The sequence below is a fragment of the Zingiber officinale genome, chromosome 2B (assembly GCF_018446385.1).
Source record: "Zingiber officinale cultivar Zhangliang chromosome 2B, Zo_v1.1, whole genome shotgun sequence".
NCBI lineage: Eukaryota > Viridiplantae > Streptophyta > Magnoliopsida > Zingiberales > Zingiberaceae > Zingiber > Zingiber officinale.
Genome location: NC_055989.1, coordinates 119,349,320 through 119,373,956, shown reverse-complemented (window position 1 = coordinate 119,373,956; position 24,637 = coordinate 119,349,320). Strand labels below are relative to the sequence as shown.

General features: G+C 44.7%; 1 protein-coding gene across 2 annotated transcripts; it reads left to right on the top strand.

Moving 5' to 3' along the window:
* The first annotated feature begins 20,574 nt into the window (after window positions 1-20,574).
* On the top strand, window positions 20,575-21,803 carry LOC122049472 (reticulon-like protein B9). Of its 2 annotated transcripts, none has more exons than XM_042610853.1 (5): window positions 20,575-20,784; window positions 20,866-21,046; window positions 21,135-21,276; window positions 21,363-21,432; window positions 21,521-21,803. In XM_042610853.1, the coding sequence occupies exons 1-5, from the start codon at window positions 20,619-20,621 to the stop codon at window positions 21,685-21,687; spliced, it is 726 nt and encodes a 241-aa protein (XP_042466787.1). In that variant the 5' UTR covers window positions 20,575-20,618; the 3' UTR covers window positions 21,688-21,803. The 2 variants fall into 2 exon arrangements, with proteins under 2 accessions (XP_042466787.1, XP_042466786.1); XM_042610852.1 differs by having other exon boundaries at window positions 20,579-20,796.
* Window positions 21,804-24,637: the final 2,834 nt, after the last annotated feature.

Sequence of the window (24,637 nt, the reverse complement as noted above, 5' to 3'; positions counted from 1 at the left end):
CTTTGCATAAATCGCACAATGACTTGTTGAAAATCGAGAAGTCAAAAAATTCGAATAATAACCAACATCAAACAAATAATGGACTATGGAAATCAAACAAAATGTGACTAATCGATTAAAAAACTACAAAAAATGAAGAAACTTAGTGTACTTTTGGCACGCGCGTTTTTCATTTTCATTTTCTGAAAAACGCACGTTTTCTGAAAAATGGTGTTTGGTTTGCGTTTTTCGTGCCTATTTTCTAAAAAAATAGATAGCGTTTTCTAGAAAAACAGATAATGACAAAAAGTCATTTCCTGTTTTCTAGAAAACGCACGTTTTTCAGAAAATGAAAATGAAAAATGCACGTGCCAAACACACCCTTATTATTTTTCGAAGTGACTGACTAGCTTCGACTCTTTCTTTTTCATTGCTTCCTTCAGTCTCCTCATCGATGGGTTTGGTTGACTAGTGGATCTCAGTGGTTAGGGCTTTACATTGTAGTTGGTGGGGATTGGTGGACAGATGAATTTGTTTTGTTAGGGATTTTCTTTCATAGGGATGGAGATTGTGTTCGGGGAAGAAATGGGGGAGAGGGTAAAAAATTAATGGGGGTAAATTTGTAAATTAGTATATTAGGGAGTAAAAATGAAGTTTTAGGGTGTGTAAAATATGATTTTCTCGTATGGGGAGGGGACATTAAAAAAAAAAATATTTGTGGTCCGAGATTTTTCTCTAGTTTATCGTTGTTTTATATCTTATAATTTAATATGTAGATTTTTTTTTAATCTTATAACCAAATATTATGAAAAATTAGATTAGAAAATTCATAACAAAACAATTAGAAATTAAAAATATATTAAATAAAATGAATTTAACTTACTACGTTAGGTACAATTAAACAACCAATGTCACTAAACTTCGGAACCATATCTTGTGGAAGTTAGGGGTACAAGGAACACATTTCATCAGAGCTTTACTTGTGCTAGTGCTGTCTTAGGCTTGACATCGATGGTAAATGCATGATAATTTACCTGTAATGGAATTTTAAGGAATGTGTCGTCTATGTTTGTCCCACTATGCACTTAACACTTATGCTATGAAGAACTTCATTCCATCGATGTGGAACGGTTGCGTGGAGGGCCGTTAATACAACCATGTGGTGAGTCTTGTATACTAAACTTCACATGGGGTAAATGAGCTTATTTTTCTACTTAGGTTCTTCCGATAGTTTAGAAAATTAGGAAGACTTAGACTTATTAGATTGTCGTAGAAAACATGTTTTAATACTATAGGATATGTTAATTATAATTTCTGGCAATGTAATACAATTTTCATTTGACTCTTATTTTAGTGCCGATAACCGTCTTGGATGAGAAGAGGAGTCTCTTGAAGGGGGATAGATCTTCTGGTCCACAAACACTGAATCAATTCATGGTCCAACCTTTGCATTGGTGGGGGACAATGGACCCCCACCTATTAACAGGTGGGGGTCATTATCTCTCACCAATCTCTTTGTCCCGGTCCAAGAGCGGACCAGGACAAGGGGACCAGAGGATCCGGTCCTCTCTTGAAGAAGGATGCATTGAAAATATGTATATACCTAAAATTTTTTCAATATGTAGAGAAGTTCCTAGATTTCGAGTTATGCAATAGGACAAAGCCAAGCATACCCACCTTCGTGGCTTTGCCTCATCCTCATGACTTCGCATATGGTAAATAAATGTTGGTAGAACTTTGTTTATTCTCATTCTTTCGAAGGACGTGGGTAACCTAATAGAAGGTTGGGTTTGGATCTCAAATTTATATATTTTTCCTCCAAGCTTAAGTCTTGAGATGCAATATACTTTTGTAAATGAGATTTAATATTCAAATTATATTATATTATTTGATTGTTTGTATTGTGTTAAAGTGGTAATTTAATATTTGAAGATTATAATGTAATGTTACAAATATATAAATTAATTAATAAAAGTTTAGAGTCTTTTTTAATCTAAGAACATCTCGGATGGTAAAAGGTGTTGTAGGGATTTTTGTGGCCCTACAATGGCACATCAAAGGAAAAAATTTCACTTGTCTTTTCGCTATAAAAAAATCTCATAATAACTTTTTTTATCCCACTCTTTATTTATATTTTATATTATATATAGATAATGTATTTTATATTTTATTTATTTATTTATTTTACATAGAATATGTATTTAGTATATTATTATTTAGATTTATATATAACTTTTTTATAAACAATAATTGATAAAATATAATTGAAATTTTATAAAATTTAAAAAGAATGAGTACATTAAGCACCGAATTCTTACAAATTATTCATAACATAAGATAATTAAACATATCATAATTAGTAAATTATTTTTTTCACTAATTGTGGTCGTAGTACGTTGATGATGCTTGGGCCGATCACTTCCAAATTCTCGACATAGTTTCAACGGGCCGATGTTTGTTGTAATAATCAATGATACATTTTCAATAACTTGATCATTTTGGTCATTATATGACTTCGCAAAGATTACGTCTTCATCGGGAGATCAAATTGTTGATTTCAAGTCATTTATCATCAGGGGCGGATCTAGGATTTTAAGTTTGGGAGGACCGTATACTAAGTGACGAAAATAATTATTAAATGTATTATATAATAATGATTTCTCCAAACTTTCAAAATACATAATGTATATTTAGTTGAAATGTGAAAAATAAAGGAGAAAAAAACTTAAATTCAGTCCTACAAAGATTCGAACTCAAGAGGTATGTTAAAATAAAAATAAAATTTATCATTACACCAACTATACATATGTTTTAAATTAGGGTAAAATAATATATATACTAATAAAATTAAAAAAACCTCTCTATAAAATTATGTTATCAAATTTTTTTTTCGAGGAGAGGGGGGGGGGGTCGTGGCCCCCTCATGCCCTAATGTAGATCCACCCCTATTTATCATCAGTTCATATTTGTACTCTATGTGTGACAAGTATGGTGGTCACTGTGTTCCTAGAACGGATCACGTTACGAGTTCTTTATCGTTGATAAATGTATCAACACTAGCTCTTCTAAATTTGACATCCACTATATTTATTTTTTTTTCTAATTTTTAAAATATTTTTCTTTTTAAAATTTATATATTTATGTTATTTTCCAAAAAATATTTTAATTATTTTAAATTATTTATTTATTTTTTAATATTTTAAGGATCGTGATGGCACTCCTTGATGATGTCATGGGTTGTGCCACATAAATGGGTTGATTGAGCCTATATATCAAGACTAGCCCAATTGACATATTTTAACGCCTTTAGGATGATAACCCTCACTTCAGGACTTTTCCAAGACTGTCTATGTGATTTAAAAGGAAGGTAAATCACTAGCTAGCACAGTTGATAGATGTGGTTCAACATTAAGCATACCTAGTTATTTGTAGCTAAAGTACGAATTGAACTAAGGGAAAACTTTATGTGAAAATTTTGTTTGTATTCTCTACTCTCTTGATCAAGATAGTTTTACTTATTGTAATTATGCTGACAAACTCAAACTCCCTCTATTTCCTGTGAGATAAGATACTATTTATGATTCTTCTTCGTAATGTATCAATTATTTAGGAGTATTGTGCTATTATAGATGTATAATTGTTTAAGAGGAAAAAAACACTTTTCTATTGGCAATTGTTTTTATATTTGTTGCACTTGATGTTTCACCTGTATATCAAACTCTGTAATAGCTTCATTATGTTTCTGGTTAGATTATATTTATTTGTTTATAATGGTTTAGATTATATATTTATTTATTTATAATTTTAAGAATAATTTAATTTACTATTTAGGATTTAGGGTTTCTTAACTTAGTTATATATATGACTTTATATTTTGTATTTCTAACCTTCTTTTTGGATTCAATAATACGGTTAGCTTTTTATCTTCTTAATTTCTACATAATATCATAGCGAGGTTCTCCTTCTCTGACCTAAATTTTCTGCTGCCTCATGTTGTTGTTTTCTGTTGCTGCTGTCGTCTCCTACTGTTGTTGTCGACTTCAACGCCGACGTTCTTTTCTGCTGATTTCAATGTTGACGTCCTTTTTTTTTTGTTGATTTTGACGTCGACACACTATGCTGCCAATTTCGGCACTGATGTCCTTTTCTGTCGATTTCAGCACTGACACCTTATGTTGCCAATTTTTATGCCAATGTTCTTTTTTGCCTCGGGTTCTTCGTGTAACTAGGGGTCGTCCTGACACAAATTTCCGCGGATCGTCACCATTTTTGGTCATTATTTGTGTCAAGGTATCCTTACAATTTGATTATTCTGAGCATTATTTGTTCTGTCATCATGTCTGGTCGTACAGATCCTTTATGAAAATCTGATCTGTATATGCTAGAGCAGTTTCAACAGTTCCTTGCTTCACATCCCTCTGTCATGTTAGCTTCCTCTCATATATATTTGTCATCATCTGATATTTTAAGTATATCTTTTTCCTAGTGGATTTTAGACTCTGGTGTCTCCCATCATATGTCATCTAATTTATCATCTTTTGTTTCTTCTTCAAGTTCATATATATCTATTATGATTGCTGATAATACTTCTATGTCATTAATAGGTGTTGTTTCAATTGTCACATTTTGTTTATCTCTTACTAATATCTATTATATTTTGAGTCTTATTTTAAATCTTGTTTATGTTAGTCAATTATGTGAGTCTGGGTACCTAGTCTTCTTTTTTTCATCTAATTGTTATATTCAGGGCTCGTGATCTTAGAGGTTGATTGGGACATGTCGTAAGCAAAGAGGACTCTATGTTTTGGATTAACTCAAATCACCAGAAGTCGTAGTTTCGAGTGTGGATTTATCATCTTTTCATCTAAGTCGTTCATCTTCTGATTTTTATTTGTAACACTCTCGTTTAGGTCATGTTTTAGCATCACGTTTGTAGTCTTTAGCTTCTACAGGAGTATTAGGACCTTTAAAAAGTTTTGATATTTCTGATTATAGTAGTTGTAAGCTGGCTAAATCTGCCTTAATATTTTCTAAAAGTCTTTCTTTTTCTTCTTCTCCATTTGATCTTATCCATTTTTATGTGTGGGGACCCTCTCCTATTCTTACAAGGGTCAAGGTATTATGCTTTATTTATTGATGATTGCACTTATTATTCTTGGGTCTATCTTATGAAACACAGGTATGATTATCTTACCATTTTCAATAACTTTAAAGCTCTTGTGAAAACTCAATATTCTAGTGTCATAAAATATTTTTATTGTGATTTAGGGGTGAATACACTTCGAATCATTTTTTATATTTACTTGTTTCTGATGGTAATTCATCAAATCTTGTGTACAGATACTCCTGAACAAAATGATGTGGCTGAACGAAATCATAGGCATCTTGTTGAAATAACCCGTTCATTTTTATTGTGTGCCAGTGTTCCTAGTGCCTTTTGGGGGAAGCAATCTTTACCGCTACTCACATGATTAATAGAATTCCAGCCTCACACAATTCAGGCTTGTCACCTTTTAAAAAATTGTATTGGGCATACTCCTGTCTATTCCTTTTTGAGTATTTTTGGTTATACTTGCTTCATCCTTTGTCTAAATGTCGAGCATAATAAGTTAGCCCCTCAGTCTGCTTTTTATGTCTTTTTAGATTATAGTATTAGATAAAAAGGATATTGTTACTTTGATCTCATTAGTCAAAAATTGTATGACTCTCGTCAAGTTGTGTTTCTTGAGTGATCCTGTCCGAACCGCTGAACCAAAGGACGTTGGGCACGTGGCGCGCTCCTAGTCGATGGAGTGGATCTCCTGCTGGTCAAACGAAGCTCCGGCGATCCTGCACCAAAGTCGAGCCGGGAAGGGATTCCCGGCGGCGACCCTCCGACGCTCAAGTCAGGTAAGTGGTGGAAAAAGTGGCTACCAAGTTTTGTGTTATGCGTACCTTTGGCGGAGTAATAGGCTCTTTATATAGGACGGAGAAGGAACTAATGCATGTCCACCGAGGTGCATACGTGTCAGCAACCCATACCCTGGTATGCACTTGTCAGAGAACTTACATGACACCATACTGCTACAGTTCGAGCATGTTCTTCGATGGGACAACAGGACCCCTCGTTGTCAGACTAGGAGTATGGCGTAGCCATACGACTTGACGGTTGTCAGCAGATGTTCCCGTCTTTTACCCACCGCCCGACCGGAACGTCCGGCCGGCCGGGCGGGCGAAGAACGTCGTCCGGACGGCCTTAATTCCTTGCGCCGGCCGGGAGGCACGTCCTTCCGCTCGGTCGTTATGTACTGCTTCATTTGAGCGTCGGAACCCTGGTCCCTACCAGGGTGCCTTTTACTACCAGATTTCCCTTTCTTCCGAGTCCGGTCGGCTCGTCCCTTTCCGACGAGCCACTGGACCCTTTGACCTCCTCGTGGCGTTGACCCCTCCTTATGGGGTTCCGGATTCTTACCGCCGGATCACTTGCCCTCCTCTCGAGTTTAGTCGAAGGAGGCAAAGTTCGACTGACTGGACTGCCGATCTGCCTGAGCAATGATCATTGCATTAGGCCGCTCGGCCAGGCATAAGGATGCTTATCCGTGCGGCGGTACCTGTCCGTTCGGCGATATTTTGTCCATGCCTTGTGTTTTCTTGAAATCCACGCCCGTTGTTCTCCCATGCTACCCATCACGTGCTCTGCGCACGGTAAGGGGAGCTCATTAAATGCGACTAGTAACCGGCTGACACGTGGCGATCGTGCATTTGTCAGCGTATGGCGGTTGCGTCACTTCCGACGGGACAGCCGCCGTTTGAAATGGACGGCTAGATGACAACCTCGATATCAACGACCTGGATCAGACGGTGGAGATTGCTCCCGGGCGGCGATATAAAGCCCTTGACTCCATTTCCGCCGCATTTCGCCCTCTTCGTTTCCAGACCCCTGTCGTTCCTCCTTTTGCCGGCGACCTTGTGCTCAGGCTTTCCGACAACCATACGACTTCTTCCGATCATCTTCCTCGCTTGTAAGACCTTTTTCTCGCTCCCGACGCTTTCTTCTTTCTGTTAATCATCTTTTTCAGTAGGTTTTCCTCCATTGCTTGAACCCTCCTCTTCTATCCTGCATTCTGGCCTTTCGATCATGACCAGTACCTCGCAGTCGATCGGCGGTACTCCGGGTCTTTGGTACTTGAACATGGAAAGCCGGTTCGACGAGGAAGACGCCTTGCGTCTCACTCGAGCATATGACCTACCGATCGACCACCAAATAGTGTTAGCCACACCGTCCGATCGGCCTCACGATCCGCCGCCCGGCACTGTTGTTTTCTTCCGGGACCAATTTCTGGCCGGCCTACGTTTTCCACCCCACAAGTTCTTCTTAGAAGTTTGCAATTATTTCCGCATTCCGCTCGGCCAGGTAGTTCCCAACTCTATTAGGTTGCTGAGCGGAGTGATAGTTTTGTTCAAACTGAACGACATTCCCTTAACCCCAAAAATCTTCCACTACTTCTACTATCCCAAGCAAGCCGAGTGGGGCACTTTTGTTTTCCAGTCTAGGATAGGCTTCGTCCTTTTCGATAATATGCCGAGCTCCAACAAACATTGGAAGGAGCATTCTTTCTATATACGTTTTCCCGAACGACCAACTTTTCGCACCAAGTGGCAGACGGCAATGCCATCGCAACCGGAGCTCGGCAAATTTAGAGGTGACGCGGCCTACCTTCATGCAGCCGAACGGCTAGTTGGCCAGCGCTATCATATTGACAAACTACTCCTCCCGGGAGTAATGCACATATTCGGCTTGTCCTCTACCACAGCCGATCTGCCCTGCAGCATGAGTAAGTTTCCTTATCTTCCCATTTGTTTTGTTCTAACTGATTTATTTTTTGCTCATGCAGCTGAAGTCATGTGGCGCGCCAAAGCTACCGAGAAGCTCAAACTGAAGGCCGCTCAGATTGAGGCGGTGACGAACAAGGAGGCCGCCGAACGGGGCCTTGCTCCGGCTGATCCGGTAGGCGAAGAAGGTGAGGGGATGCCCACTGTCCCCGAAGCCTCAGACGTCCCAACTCCTCATGATGAGGCCACGGGCGGCATAGAACCTCCTACCGAAACTGAGGTGGAGGGCCGTTCGGCCGATGATGTGCCGCTACGCACTAGGAAACGCCGACGACGGGAATCCGCCCCTGCCTCTACACTTGATGAGCCACAACCCGAGCGGGGCGCGGATGCACCGGTGCAGTCTGGGACGGTTTCCCTCGAGAGTACCCCGACCCCTCAGGGTTCTCCGAGGGCCAGTTCGGAGGTGCCGTCTTCCATCCCTTCAAGAACTTTGCGCCGTATTAGGCGTTTAGGCGAGCTACCCTCCTCGTCTGCTGGTGGGCCGTCTCAGAGCGAGCCGAGCGGCCAGAATTTACTTAAAACCGTTCTGCGCCTTCCTTCGGAGGAGTACATGGCTGCTGCTGATCGGCCAGTGTTTCCTGAGCAGATGATCACCCTGACGGGCCCTCTCGCCCAAGCTTGGTTGGATGCTAGGCGACGAATAGCCGCGCTAACTCCCGGGCAGCTCGGCGACAGCAACCTTCAGTCAGCCACAGGGGTATGCTCTCCCCCCTTTTTTTGTGTATTTGAATTAAGTTTTTAACCTGCCCACGTTTGCTAGCAGAACTGGGTGGAGCAGATCGCCATTAGCGATCGGTTGGCCGAACTGGAGGATGAACTGAAGAAACAGAAAGCAGCGGGGGAGGCCAGGCAGTCGACGGCCGCTCTGGAGAAGTCCCAAAAACTGCTGGATGCCGAGCGGAAAAGGGTGTCCGATTTGGCGAGCAAGGTCGTTCGGCTTGAAACAATGATTAAACAATGAGACAAGGAGATCAAGACGGCGACCACTCGGAAGCAACAAGCCATCAATGATATGGACCGCATGAAGGTGGAGATCCGGGGGCTGGAGCAACGCATCAAAGACTTGGACGCCCTGCTGACCACCGAGAAGGAGAGCCGCTCGGCTGATCTCCAGAGATTTGATGGGGACTTGAAGGAGCTTCAAGTTGCCAGTGATGCCGCCCACTCCGCGCTCAAGGAATACCAAGAGGGGGAGTCGGCCCGCTCGGATGAAGTGAGGAAGGTGTTCCTCCGTTCGGAAAACTTCGGAGAGAAGTTTACCGACAAGATATCCCTCACTTTCGAGGAGGCGATCAAGGTGGCAGTGGGCTATCTGAAGACCAAAGGCCACCTGTCTGCCGAGCTGACCATCCCCCTCGAGGATCTAGCGAGCGTGATGGACACCATCCCCGACGCTCTTTTTGATTTTGATGTGTGAGGAGCGTTTCTGTAAACTTTTTTGAATTCCCGCCGTTCGGCCCCGCTTATCTCTGTAATGACTTTTTTGGTTTGCATATTAGATAATCTTCTGTTCCTTTCACTTTCTATTTCGGCAAGAAATTTTTCCCTCGTCCCAACTTTAAGTGTTCTTTAAAACTCTTCCGCTCGGCACCTCGCTACGCCAGATAAGCGAATTGTCTTTAATGTCTTTCATCATGCGACTAAGCAGCCGCTCGGCGCACGGACGACGCTCGTTCACTTGCTCGCATTTTTAGCTCCGGTTAACCATCTTTTGCTTCGCGCTTCGCCTCAAAGGGGTTTTTGCTGGATTTTCGCAAGGCCTTCCGCTCGGACGTTTATAGACGCCGGCTCGTCTCCCGCTCATTAACGTCGGAGCTCGACAGCGCAGATATTTATAGCCGGTCGGCGCGGCTCTCGATCTTTAACGACGGGGCTCGTCGGCCTTCCGCTCGGGGATTTATAGACGCCGGCTCGTCTCTACGGTTTAACGTCTGGGCTAGACGGCGCGGATATTTAGAGCCGGTCGGCGCGGCTCTCGATCTTTAACGACGGGCTCACGGCCTTCCGCCGATTTATAGACGCCGGCCATCTCTACGGTTTAACGTCTGGCTAGACGGCGCAGATATTTATAGCCGGTCGGCGCGGCTCGATCTTTAACGACGGGCTCGTCGGCCTTCCGCCGGGATTTATAGACGCCGGCTCGTCTCTACGGTTTAACGTCTGGGCTAGACGGCGCGGATATTTATAGCCGGTCGGCGCGGCTCTCGATCTTTAACGACGGGGCTCGTCGGCCTTCCGCTCGGGGATTTATAGACGCCGGCTCGTCTCTACGGTTTAACGTCTGGGCTAGACGGCGCGGATATTTATAGCCGGTCGGCGCGGCTCTCGATCTTTAACGACGGGGCTCGTCGGCCTTCCGCTCGGGGATTTATAGACGCCGGCTCGTCTCTACGGTTTAACGTCTGGGCTAGACGGCCTCAGGCTAATTTTGACGCTTCCGTTCGGCGAAGCTTTTTGCCCTCCTTTTTATCACTTTTGGTTCCTTTCACCCAGCTTGGATAACGTACTCTTGGCCGAACGGCCCAGGGTCTGCTTCGTCGAGCATTTTGGCTAGGATTGGCCGATCGGCGCGGCTCTACGGTTTAACGTCTGGGCTAGACGACTCAGGCTAATTTTGACGCTTCCGTTCGGCGAAGCTTTTTGCCCTCCTTTTTATCACTTTTGGTTCCTTTCACCCAGCTTGGATAACGTACTCTTGGCCGAACGGCCCAGGGTCTGCTTCGTCGAGCATTTTGGCTAGGATAATATACCTCCGTCCGAATGGTACGGGGCCTTCGATCTTCGAGCGCTTGGCTCGACCCATTTACCTCCGGCCGAGCGGCGCGGGGCCTTCATTTCTTTGTTGGCGATGCCTTATTTGTTCTCTTGATTTTTCATTTCTGCATTTCAAGTATTCAGTCGAAAGAAGTACACAGGATGATTTACATAGGCACACCTTTCACCCCGCCCGGTAAGGCTGGAGGTGGTTCGCGCTCCACGGCCTATCTAGCTGCCGACCTTCCTCATCCTCCAAATAATACGCGCCCGAGCGGAGCTTCTCGATGATTTTGAAGGGACCTGCCCATGGCGCCTCAAGCTTGCCGACGTCGCCGACCGGCTTGACTTTCTTCCAGACCAGGTCGCCGACCTGGAATGATCTGGGAATGACGCGCCGGTTGTAGTTTTGCTTCATTCGTTGACGGTATGCCATCAGCCGAACGGATGCCTTGGCTCGCTCCTCGTCAACCAAATCCAGCTCCATGTTTCTCCGCATTGGACCCGGATGGACTCGACGCCGACTTCAACCGGAATGACCGCTTCGCCGCCATACACCAGATGAAAAGGTGTGACGCCCGTTCCTTCCTTAGGAGTCGTTCGGATGACCCATAAAACGCCCGGCACTTCATCCGGCCAACTCCCTCCCAAGTGGTCGAGCCGAGCGCGCTCCCGATTGGCCACCTCGGCTTGACCGTTGCTTTGGGGGTAAGCCACGGACGTGAAGTGTTGCTCGATGCCGTAGCTTTTGCACCAATCTTCTAGCACCTTCCCTGTGAATTGCCGCCCATTGTCGGAAACCAATCGGCGAGGGATACCGAACCTACAGATGATGTGTTGCCAGATGAATTTTTTGACCATCTGTTCGGTGATCTTGGCTAGTGGCTCGGCCTCCACCCACTTGGAAAAATAATCGACCGCCACCAGCAAAAATTTCCTCTGCCCGGTCGCCATCGGAAATGGACCCACAATATCCATTCCCCATTGATCGAACGGACATGAGACGGTTGATGCCTTCATCTCCTCTGCCGGTCGGTGGGAGAAGTTGTGATACTTCTGGCACGAAAGGCACGTAGCTACTGTCCGAGCGGCGTCTATTTGTAAGGTCGGCCAAAAGTATCCAGCTAGCAGGATCTTCTTAGCTAGTGATTGTCCGCTCGGATGTCCTCCGCACGATCCTTGATGTACCTCTTGGAGGATGTAAGCTGAGTCCTCCGAGCTCACGCATTTCAACAGCGGGCGAGAGAAAGCCTTCTTGTAGAGCTGATCACCAATGAGTGTGAACCGACCGACCCTCCTTCTGAGCAACTGGGCTTCATCCCGATCGGTCGGTGTGGCTCCCGAGCGGAGGAACTCTATGATGGGTGTCCTCCAGTCGCTTGGAAACGTGAGGCCTTGCATCCGGTCGACGTGCGCCACCAGCAGTACTTTTTCAATTGGTTGCTGAATGGCGACCGACGTTATTGAGCTTGCGAGTTTGGCTAACTCATCGGCCGCCTGGTTCTCCGTTCGGGGAATCTTCTGAATAAGCACCTCTCGGAAAGTAGCTTTGAGTTTTTCAAAGGCCTCAGCGTAGAGTTTAAACCGAACGCTGTTGATTTCAAAGGTGCCAGAAAGTTGCTGAGCGGCCAACTGTGAATCCGAATAAAGTGTCACCCGACCGGCTCCCACATGCCGTGCTGCCTACAATCCGGCTATGAGGGCCTCATACTCTGCTTCATTGTTAGTAGCTTTGTAATCTAGCCGGACGGATAGGTGCATCTTTTCTTCTTGAGGTGAGAACAGCAATATTCCAATCCCACTTCCGAACCGAGTGGAAGATCCATCCACATATATTCTCCACGTAGCTTCCGGCTCTGGCCTTTGCACTTCGGTCACAAAATCAGCCAAGGATTGCGCTTTGATCGCCGAGCGGGGCTGATATTGGATGTCAAATTTATTGAGTTCTGCCGTCCACTTGATGAGCCGTCCGGACGCTTTTGGATTCAACAGTACTCTTCCTAGTGGACTGTTCGTCCGGACAATGATAGTGTGAGCCAAGAAATATGGTCGAAGGCGCCGAGCGGCTAGAACCAAAGAAAAGGCCAACTTCTCGAGCCCGGTGTAACGAGATTCAGCATCTTTTAAAATGTGGCTCAGAAAATACACCGGCTGCTCCTCGCCGCTGGACCTTACAAGTGCCGAGCCTACAACATGCTCGGTTGAAGACAGATAAATATAAAGTGACTCACCCCCGATCGGTTTGGCTAGTACAGGCAGGGAATTAAGATATGTCTTCAATTCTTCGAATGCTCGGTCGCATTCCTCGTCCCAGTGAAATTTAGTGGCCTTGCGCAAAATTTTGAAGAAAGGGAGGCTCCGGTCGGCAGTTTTGGAGATGAATCTGGACAATGCGGTTATCCGACCGGTCAACCGCTGCACTTCCCTTGTATTTCTTGGAGGCGGCATGTCTTGTAGAGCTTTCACCTTGCTGGGATTTGCTTCGATTCCCCACTCGGTCACTATATACCCCAAGAAACGCCCTCCTTTTGCTCCGAACAGGCACTTCTGGGGATTTAGCTTGACTCCATATTTGCGTAGCGTTCGGAAGGTTTCTTCCATATCCTTGAAGAGATCGGCCGCTTAGACGGATTTGATAAGAATGTCGTCCACATAGACTTCCAGATTCCGCCCGATCTGCTCCCTGAACACTTTGTTCATCAAGCCGATAGGTGGCCCCGTTCTTCAATCCGAATGGCATCACATTATAGCAATATGTGCCGGCGGCCGTTACTAATTGATCTTCCCGGGCGAGCTGCACTTGATGGTATCCTTGGTAGGCGCCGAGCATACAAATTAATTCGCAGCCAGCCGTGATTGATCCGAGGCAGGGGATAAAATCTTGGGGCATGCTTTGTTTAAGTCCCGAAGTCGATGCAGACTCTCCACTTGCCGCCCGGCTTGAGACTAATACTACGTTAGCCACCACTGAATTGCACCTCACAGATATGGCCTACCTGCTTCTTGACTTCCGCCCGATGATGGCATTCGCCTACAACAAATCTCTTTTCTTCGCTTATCGCCGAGCGTCCGGTCGGACATGTAACTCGTGCTGCGCTATGCTCGGCGAAATTCCAGGCAGTTCATGTGTTGACCAGACGAAGACATCATGATTTCTTCTGAGGCATTGGATCAGCCCCTCTTTCTGCTTCTCCTCCAGATTGGACGCAATAAAGGTGGTGGCCTCCGATCGGATTGGATGAATCTGTACTTCCTCTTTTTCCTCATAAATTAAAGTGGGTTGCTTTTCGGTGATGGCGTTTACCTCGATCTGAGGCGTTTTCCGAGCAGAATTGGCCTCTGCTCGGACCATTTCGATGTAACATCGCCGAGCTGCTAGCTGGTCTCCTCGTACTTCTCCCACTTTGTCCTCCACGGGGAACTTGATCTTCTGATGGAAGGTTGAGACGACCGCTCGGAATTCGCTGAGCGCCGGTCGTCCCAAAATGACGTTGTAGGATGAGGGAGAGTCGACCACCACGAAGTTTATTGTCCTGGTCCTCCTGAGCGGCTCCTCTCCCAGCGAAGTAGCCAGCCGGATCTGTCCGACCGGCTGAACTTCGTTGCCCGTAAACCCGTAGAGCGGGGTCGTCATGGGCAGCAGCTCGGCTCGATCAATTTGCAGCTGATCGAACGCCTTCTTGAATATGATGTTGACCGAGCTCCCTGTGTCAACAAATATGCGGTGAATAGTATAATTTGCTATTACCGCTTTAATGAGCAGAGCGTCGTCGTGGGGCACTTCAACTCCTTCTAAGTCCCCGGGCCCGAAAATGACTTCCGGTCCACTTGCCCGCTCTTGGCTACAACCGACTGCGTGGATCTGGAGCTGCCGGACGCCCGCCTTTCTGGCTCGGTTGGAGTCTCCTCCGGTCGGCCCACCAGCAATAACGTTGATCTCGCCCCGGGAAGTATTGCTCCTATTTTCCTCTTCCCGAGTGGACGGTCGGGACCGTTCTCTGGACGCTCGGCGATTCTCCTGTCTTGGAGATCGGTGCCGATCGGGCGTCTGTTGATGTCGCCTCTCGGTGCGGGTCCGGTCGGTTTCATGGGTCCTTTGTCTCCGGTCGATGGAAGGAGACCGTCGTTCGGCCTTCCTGGGAACGGGATTAGCCACGAAGGGAAGACTTCGACAATCCCTCGTGTTGTGCGTATCCGTCCGGTGGAAGGAGCAGAACATAGGGGTCCATCTCTTCTTTGGCTTGGTCTGAGCGGCAGCTACTTCTTGCACTTGGGATCTCACACGAGGGGAGCGGATTGCTTCGGCCCTTGGTCCTCTAGGCGGTTGATGAGCGGCATGCTGTCTCCGTTCGGCATGAATAGGCGCCCTTTCGGTTGACGTTGGCCCGATGTAGCATGTGATCATAATCTTGGGGCGGCTTTCGGATGAGCGACCGGAAGAAGTCCCCATCCACTAGGCCTTGTGTGAAGGCATTCATCATGGTCTCCGATGTGGCCGTTGGAATATCCATTGCCACCTTGTTGAACCGCTGGATGTAAGTTCGAAGCGATTCTCTCGGCTCTTGCTTGATGGCGAATAGGCTGACACTTGTCTTCTGATAACGCCGACTGCTGGCGAAGTGGTGGAGGAAGGCCGTTCGGAAGTCCTTGAAGCTTGTGATGGAACCGTCCGGAAGCCTCCGAAACCACCGTTGAGCCGATCCCGAGAGAGTGGTAAGAAAAACTCGGCATTTTACTCCATCTGTGTATTGATGGAGTGTAGCCGTGTTATCAAACTTACCCAGATGATCATCCGGGTCTGTTGTTCCATTGTACTCGCCGATCGTCGGAGGCACGTAGTGCTTGGGCAGAGGGTCTCGTAGAATAGCCTCCGAGAATTGGCGATTAATCCGCTCGGGAGATGAGTCCGCTCGGGGGGCTTTCCCCTTTCTGTCATCTCGCCTAGGCATCTCGTCTGAAGAAGATCCTCTATCTCTTCGAGCTGGTACGGCTTCAGGGGTGCGAAATAAGGCTCGATGGAATGCGACGGTGGCTGGAGGTGCTTCCGCTCGGCCACCCGACGCAGATGTTGCTTGTTGCTCCGACCGCTCGACTGCTGCTTTCTGTTTTTGCTCCACAAGTTTGGCGGCCCTCATCTCGACCAGAGCGTCGAGTTCTTCTGTTGAAAGCGCCACCGTGTGTTGTCGTCCAGCCTCGTCCATCGTTCCCGTTCGGATGCAGGTGCGTTCCCACAGACGGCGCCAAATTGATCCTGTCCGAACCGCTGAACCAAAGGACGCTGGGCACGTGGCGCGCTCCTAGTCGATGGAGTGGATCTCCGGCTGGTCAAACGAAGCTCCGGCGATCCTGCACCAAAGTCGAGCCGGGAAGGGATTCCCGGCGGCGACCCTCCGACGCTCAAGTCAGGTAAGTGGTGGAAAAAGTGGCTACCAAGTTTTGTGTTATGCGTACCTTTGGCGGAGTAATAGGCTCTTTATATAGGACGGAGAAGGAACTAATGCACGTCCACCGAGGTGCATACGTGTCAGCAACCCATACCCCGGTATGCACTTGTCAGAGAGCTTACCTGACACCATACTGCTACAGTCCGAGCATGTTCTTCGATGGGACAACAGGACCCCTCGTTGTCAGACTAGGAGTATGGCGTAGCCATACGACTTGACGGCTGTCAGCAGATGTTCCCGTCTTTTACCCACCGCCCGACCGGAACGTCCGGCCGGGCGGGCGGGCGAAGAACGTCGTCCGGACGGCCTTAATTCCTTGCGCCGGCCGGGAGGCACGTCCTTCCGCTCGGTCGTTATGTACTGCTTCATTTGAGCGTCGGAACCCTGGTCCCTACCAGGGTGCCTTTTACTACCAGATTTCCCTTTCTTCTGAGTCCGGTCGGCTCGTCCCTTTCCGACGAGCCACTGGACCCTTTGACCTCCTCGTGGCGTTGATCCCTCCTTATGGGGTTCCGGATTCTTACCGCCGGATCATTGAGCATATTCCATTCTTTTCTATTCCTGCTATTTCACATAGTATGACAAAGTCAGATCTATTTTGTATTGATCCTTTCAATACACTGACACTGAGGAAGCTTCACCTACAACTTCTAATGGTAGCTCAACTGAATCTGGTGTAACGCCCCGACCCGGGCGGGCCCCACCCGGACCGAACCGGGAACGCCACCAGAATTGCCCATCGAGTTGACGACTAGCTCCACAGACTACCGGAGGTCCTTTCAGCGTGCTTTGTCCTCACTCACACGCACCCTGGAAAACTTCTCAAAAGGTCACCCATCCTCAGATTTCTCCAAGCCAAGCACGCTTAACTTTGGAGTTCTTAAATTTGGACTTCCAAAAAGGAAGGTGCACCTTGATGATATGGATAGTACCATCTAACCTTTTAAGTCATACTTAACCAGAATCTCAAAACCGGGGTATTACAATCACCCCCACTTAAAGACACAACGTCCTCGCTGTGTAACCATGAATCACACCACAGACAAATCCCAGAATCTCCCTCGCTAGGTGGTGCCCTGGGTGCTCCTGCCATAGGCACACTCACGGTCGCAAGGTCGCTCTGATACCATCTGTAATGCCCCGGCCTGGGCGGATCCCACCCGGACCGAACCGGGAACGCCACCAGAATTGCCCATCGGGTTGATGACTAGCTCCACAGACCACCGGAGGTCCTTTCAGCGTGCTTTGTCCTCACTCGCACGCATCCTAAAAAATTTCCCAAGAGGTCACTCATCCTCAGATTTCTCCAAGCCAAGCACGCTTAACTTTGGAGTTCTTAAATTTGGGCTTCCGAAAAGGAAGGTGCACCTTGTTGATATGGATAGTACCATCTAACCTTTTAAGCCATACTTAACCAGAATCTCAAAACCGGGGTATTACATCTGGTACTTTAGTTCTTGAGATATCGGCTCCGTATGCTCTTCCTTCTGCCACTTCCCAATCATCTCCTGAGGTTGTGGATGATCCTTTTCTGCACCGTCATCAGTCCACTCATGTTCGTAAGTCTACTAAACTACTAAATTTTGCTTACTTTTGTTATTCTCATTCTTTTGCTTCATTTGTTGCATCTGTTCATTATCTTTCTAAGCATGTATCCTATAGAGAAGTTGTTTATAACCCACTTTGGCAGAATGCTATGGCTAACAAACTAACTGCTCTTCATCTAGGGCTGTAAACAAGCTGAGTCAAGCTGAACCAAGCTTTGGGGTGTTCAAACTTGTTTGATAAGGTAACTGAACTAAGCCGAGCCGAGCTTAAAATTAACCAAGCCTTTGAAATGATTGTTCAAGCATGACTTGGTTTATTTTTTTATGAGCTTGAGCTTGGTTCGTTTAGATGTTATCAAGCTCTCAAATCAAGCTTGGCTTGAGCTTGGTTTGAGCTTAGTTTATTTAGATGTTATCAGGCTCTCAATTCAAACTTATTTGATTGTTTGAAACTTTTACATGCTTGATTGGTTATTGAACTTAATAATTCAATTTTATTATTTAATTTAATTTAATTTTATTTATTTATCATATTAATAAGATTTTTATTAATGAACATGTTTCATGAACATTGTTTACGAACGTTGTTCACGAACTTTAACGAGTTGAGCACATATATGTTCAAACTTATTTGTTTAGTTTAATGAGATGTTCAAGCTTATTTATTTAATTGATCTTGTGTATATTGAACGAACATAAATAAACTTACCAATCTGAACAACAAGCTTGTTCACAAACTTTTGATTCATTTACAGCATTATCTACAATAAACTCATAAATAAGATTTGGTACAATTGCTACTAGGAAAACATACTATTAGTTATCATTGGGTATATAAGATCAAAACTAAATCTGATGGATCTATCGAATGATACAAAGCTCGTCTTGTTGTTAAAGATTATTCTCAGGAGTTTAACATAAATTATGAGGAAATATTTTCTCCTGTTGTAAAAATGACGGTTGTTCATACTATGATTGTTGTTGCTTCTATTTTTCGATGAAGAATATCTCAAATGAATGTCAAGAATGGATTTCTAAATGGTGATCTTCATGAAAAAGTTTATATGACACCTCCTCCTAGTATTTCACACCAACCTAGTGAAGTTTGTAGGCTTCGTAAAGCGCTTTATAGTCTCAAACAAGAACCTCATACTTGGTTTGAGAAATTCTTTATAGTGATTATTTCGCTTGATTTTTATCCTAGTAATCATGATTCAGCATTGTTTGTCAGATGTACGAGTGCAGGTTTTATTCTTTTATTATTATATGTTGATGATATGATTATTACTAGTGATGATTCTAATAGAATTGCTTCCTTGAAGTTTGAGTTGACTCGTTATATTGCTATGAAAGACTTAGGTATACTATGATACTTTCTGAGCATTGAGGTCGCTTATTCTGCAAAATATTATCTTTTATCTTAGTCAAAGTATATATCTGTTCTATTTGAGCATGCACATCTTACTGATAATATAGTCATTGATACTCTTATTAAGACTAATGCTCGATATTCTCTATCTGATGGCTCACCTTTGTTGGATCCTAGTTTGTCCCAAACTATTGTTGGAAGCTTGATTTATCTCACCGAGACTCATCCAGATATTGTGTATGTTGTTCATGTGGTTAGTCAATTTGTCACTGCACCAGCTATAGTTCATTAGGCTGCTGTTCTTCGTATTCTCAAGTATCTTCAGGACACTCAATTTCAAAGTCTTTTATTTCCTTCTACTTCATCTCTGGAGATGTGTGTATATTCTGATGATGATTGGGCTGATGATCCTATGGATCGTAAATCTACCATTGACTTCTACATTTTTCTTGAAGATTTCCTAATTTCTTGGAAGAGTAAGAAACAAGATATTATTTTTAGATCTTCTATAGAAGTTGAGTATTGTGTCATGACCTCAACTACTTGTGAGATAGTTTGATTGCGTTGGTTGCTTGCGGATATGTGTAGCTCTTCATCAATTTACTATGTTATATTGTGATAATCAGAGTACTATTTAAATTATACACAATTTAATTTTTCATGAGCGGATGAAATATATTGAAATTAATTGTCACATTACTCATTATCATCTTCAGATTGACATCATTACATTGTCTTTCGTCCTTCAAATCTACAGATTGCTGATATATTTAATAATACACATTCTCCTTCATACTTTTATTTTTTGTCTAACAAACTCTCAATACTTTTAGTTGTAGCATCATGAGTTTTAGGAGGATATTAGATTATATATATTTATTTGCTTATAATTTTTAGGATAATTTAATCTTGTTTTCTTTTTCTATTTAGGATTTATAATTTCTTAACTTAGTTATATAAGACTTTATACTTTGTATTTCTAACATTATTTTTGGATTCAATAATACGGTTAACTTTTTCCTATTCTTAAGTTCTACATTTCTTATGTCAAATAGGACACGGGTTGGAAGTTTAAATCCATTTTGTATGCTACACAACCCCCTGCTAGCACATTCGATTGACTAAATGGTAAGGAAGCTCTACAAGCTCAATGCATGTTCTTCTTCTAGTTTGGCGCGATACTTGACAAGTTGCTTGAGTAAAATGCCTAAGCCAACTTGGGGCCCCTTGACGAATAAAAAATATCAATGACTGTTAATTTGGTTTCCTATGGCCGTCTAGGCAATCAGCTGATCCCTTGCCCTTCATTTCAAATTTCTCTTGCTTGCTTTCTTTGCTTCCTTCCTTCGAGAGTAGATGCATTTTGAGGATGTTCGCAAATTTCATGTAGAGTCTGAATTGGAGGTTCCCGAGCTTAGCCGGATAAGGTGGGGGTGTTGTACTATCAAGTGTTGGGAAATTATTGAATTCGCCAAGCATTTTGTAGACCTACGATCGAAGCAATTCTTGATTCGTGTCCAAGAAAGCCAACCATAAAGTTATCCCTTTGCTCAAATTCTTAACACTTCGGCAATAAGATTAGAATCTAAAAGTTCTTGATAAGTGACCACCAGCTTTGATTCTAGCTATCTGCCATCCACCATTGGAGCCATGTCACCTCACATCATTTACGATTCCGAATCTGATGAGCTACCAAAAGCCGCCGCCGCCACCGCCACTGCCACCTCCGTTGCCGCTTCCCCCATCACCAACACGGTCATTGCCGCCGCTAAAAGGAGGGCTAACAGGCCCAAGAGGTCTCTTCATGATCACCTAGGTGGAGGAAAAAGTAAGCTGTTCCATTTGTTTTCCTGCAGGATCTCCCAAGTAATTTTGTTCCTGATGCCTGTTCTTGCAGTTGCTGATGTGCTGCTGTGGAGGAACAATTATTTATCGGCCGGGATCTTAACCGGTGCGACAATCGTATGGTTTATGTTTGAGGTGGCTGAGTACCATTTCCTTACACTTATGTGCTACACCACCATCTCAGCGATGTTTGTAATATTCATTTGGTCTAATTTTGCAGTTCTAACTGATCGGTAACATTCATTTCGATTATCTATAACATTCTACATATTTTCTTTCCCACAATTCACCCCAAAATCATAATTCCTATCCATACTGCAGAAGCCCTCCAAAAATTCCTGAGATCATTCTATCTGAACATGCCTTCAAAGAGCTAACATTGTCCTTGCATTCCAAGATAAGTGGATTCGCATCTACCCTTCAAGATATTGCGCGCGGAAAAGATCTCAAGATGTTTCTCTTGGTACATGAATTGTGGACTGATTGTCATACACATGTTACATTTGTATGTTCTAGGCCTGTGCTTACTGAAACTGTCTCCTTCTTCAGGCAATTGCCTTACTTTGGCTGGTTTCTGAAATAGGAAGCTTTTGCAGTTCTCTGAACCTCCTATATCTTAGTATGCATTCGATCGATGACAAACAAACTTCGCGTTCGGCTTGGTAGAACGAGGCATTTGTTAATTACATATTTTTGTGTGTTTTCAGGTCTTCTTTGTGCCCATACACTGCCGGCATTGTATGACCGATACGAGGATGAAGTTAAAAGTCTAGCAATGAAAGGGAGCCGCGATTTGCGAGTGTTTTACGAGACGATAGACTCCAAGTTTCTTAACAAGATTCCAAGAGGACCAGTGAAGGAGAAGTTCAAATAAATTGTAATGTTTGAGTGCTAGACATTTGTTATTGATTTAATCTTTGTTAAACTCTGCTATGACTGATTCTCTTTACTACTTGGCAGCTGAAAATAAATATATGGTGAAAATAAATTATAAGAAGTGTGTTCCTTTGGCAACGAGTAACGTTTTCCGCAGAATTTCAATAACAATAAAACGACATTTACATTTTCGACATTTGAAACCGATCGAAGAGAAAACTGATAAATTATAGCGTCACTGCTCGATATTTCGAAAGTATATTTGTGCAAAAATAATCAGAGATTTCGGATCCTTAAAACTCAACTGGTGCATTAGTTTCGTAAAATAAAATAAAATAAAATGATAATTGATAGCGTACAAACTCGGTGAAGGCAGCTGACTAGGGATGTGGCTCTTTGGTAGACTATGCGAAGACTACGCCTGATTTGCAAGGACAAAAATGTCAGTGATGGGCTAGGGAAGGGGTCCCTAGCGTTGGTCTTCCGACGCTCAAGTCAGTTATCAATAGCAGCAAAGAGGAACACGAACAATAGACGAGAACACTGAATAGTAAAATAGGTGTGCGCGCGTACCTCCAGTGGTTGGACCCCCCTTTATATAGAATTGCGACGACGTGCAAGCACACATCCCTAGGCGTATGGAGCCGTAGAAACATACGGGTACACGTCCCAAGGCGTCTGCACATTTCCATACTTGTCCAATGAAAAGATGTGTCAATAAAATGTCTCGACACCTTATCTTAACGGGGCGCGCAAATATCTGATGAGACAGTGGAAGCTTCTGCCGTATAATCTAGCTGTTGACCATGCTTGGTGTTAGCGACACTATCTTCCAAAATGATATTGAGGGATACGTTAGTGATCCCTTTGCTTCGCCGAGCAGGATAGACGCTCGGTCAAGTACTCCCCTGCTCGGCCTGACTGAGTCGCTTTTCTCTGGGGTAATGCGACCTTACAGCTTGTGTTTGCTTGACAGGGCTAACACCTCGGTCACCCTAACGCTCCTCTACTCCATGATGAGCGTCAAATGATCTTGGCTACACGGGCCTTCTGGTAGGACCAAATCATGCCCGGTCGGGCTCCTCATTCCCAATCGACCATTGCAGTAGAGACCCACTCTGGCCAGATCATTGCCGGTCGGGAGCCTCATTCCCGATTGACCATTGTAGTAGAGACCTACTGGCCAGATCATTGCCCGTCAAGAGCCTCATTCCCGATCGGCTATTGTAGTAGAGATCGACTCGGGCCCCTTCAGGGTGTGCTTGCCGGTTCTCTGACGTTGACCTCCTTGATTTTGATCTCCACGTTGGCCTCTATTTCCATCATTTTACCCACACTTAGTAGGCCCCTCTTTATCACTGCATCACAAGTCTTCCCCTCAAGTCTAGTCGAAGGAGGTTGCAGGTTCGACTGACTGGACGAGTAGTGCCTTGGGTGACCTTCTGCATATCAGACACTCTCTGTGGTCTGGTTGTCGTTGAGAACTAGTTAAAAAACCTGCCCTGGACTTAGCCCTGAGGACCCGACCTATCTTTGCCTGACTAGGAATTATACGGGGGTAGGCGCCAGGGCCATGCGTAGAGATTGAGCTGCCTGAACTGAGCTGCCTGAGCTTAGATAACCTGAGTAGTAGGTAACCGGCCGGGGACTTGTTAAAACACCTGCCCCGGACTCATCCCTGAGGACCTGACCTGTCTTTGCCATTTCTGAACAACGCCTGAGCGGCGCCTTACCGAGATGCTTTGGGGCCTTAACCATACGGATCTCTCCAAGTCGGGAGCACGCCCTTCTCGGGTGCGTTCCTTCAATACTTGTCTCCTGCAGTCGTATATGTTGGCATCCGGTATTTGTAATCGTCGCTCGGCTGGAGATCGTCATTATTACCGGCCTAATATCGCCTGGGTTTCATCAACCGTACCTGGGTTTATAGCCTCTTCTTGGCTTAAATCGCAAGAGTTTATAGTCACCACTCGATTTAAGAAAGAGTTTATAGTCGCTGCTCGACTTAGACAAGAGTTTATAGTCGCTACTCGACTAATGTTGTTCCTCAACATTTGGGGTTTATAGTCGCCACTCGAATTAGGCAAGAGTCTATAGTCGTCGTTCGACTTAGGCAAGAGTTTATAGTTGCTGCTCTACTTATGCAAGAGTTTATAGTCGTTGCTCGACTAATGTTGTTCCTCAACATTCTGGGGTTTATAGTCGTCGCTCGACTTAGACAAGAGTTTATAGTCGCCGCTCAACTTTTGATTGGCGTAGACATGGGTTTATAGTCACTGCTTGACTGTTATCCTCATTGCTCCAGGGTTTATAGTCATTATTCGACTTTTGTGAAACTCTCTCAAGTTTATAACCGCCGCTCGACTATTGTTGTTCTTCAACATTCTGGAGTTTATAGTCGCCGCTCAACTGTTTCTGATTCTCCTAAGTTTATAGTCGCCACTCGACTTTTCTTTAATTTCCGATCTAGGGTTTATAGTCGCCGCTCGACTTTTGTGAATCTCTCTCGGGTTTATAGTCACCGCTTGACTAATGTTGTTCCTTAACATTCTGGGATTTGTAGTCGCCGCTCGACTTTTCTTTAATTTTCGATCTAGGGTTTATAGTTGCCGCTCAACTTTACACATGGCCGATCGACCAAATAGTATCGGACACTTAGTTTTTTCCGTCATCATTCCCTGCATGGCTAATACAAATGCTATGACAGGTTACTTAATGCATTCACGAACCTCTAGCCCGTTCGGTACAGTTGAAGATGATTTGCACTCCAAAGCTGCTCAAGGGCTCGTCCTTGTTCGTCTTTAAGATAATATTCTCCCGACTTAAGCTTCTGAATCACCTTGTACGGTCATCCCCATAGTGCTTCAAGCTTAGTGACGTACCCGACCGGATTTACTCTTTTCCAGACTAGATCACTGACTTGGAATGACCTTGGAATTACTCGACGA

Excerpts from the sequence above, each read along its gene's own strand:
- LOC122049472 (XM_042610852.1), top strand. The coding sequence starts at position 20,619 with ATGTCACCTCACATCATTTACGATTCCGAATCTGATGAGCTACCAAAA. Across the intron at positions 21,047-21,134 it reads TTTGCAGTTCTAACTGATCG|AAGCCCTCCAAAAATTCCTG; the intron begins GTAACATTCATT and ends TCCATACTGCAG. Across the intron at positions 21,433-21,520 it reads TCTGAACCTCCTATATCTTA|GTCTTCTTTGTGCCCATACA; the intron begins GTATGCATTCGA and ends GTGTGTTTTCAG.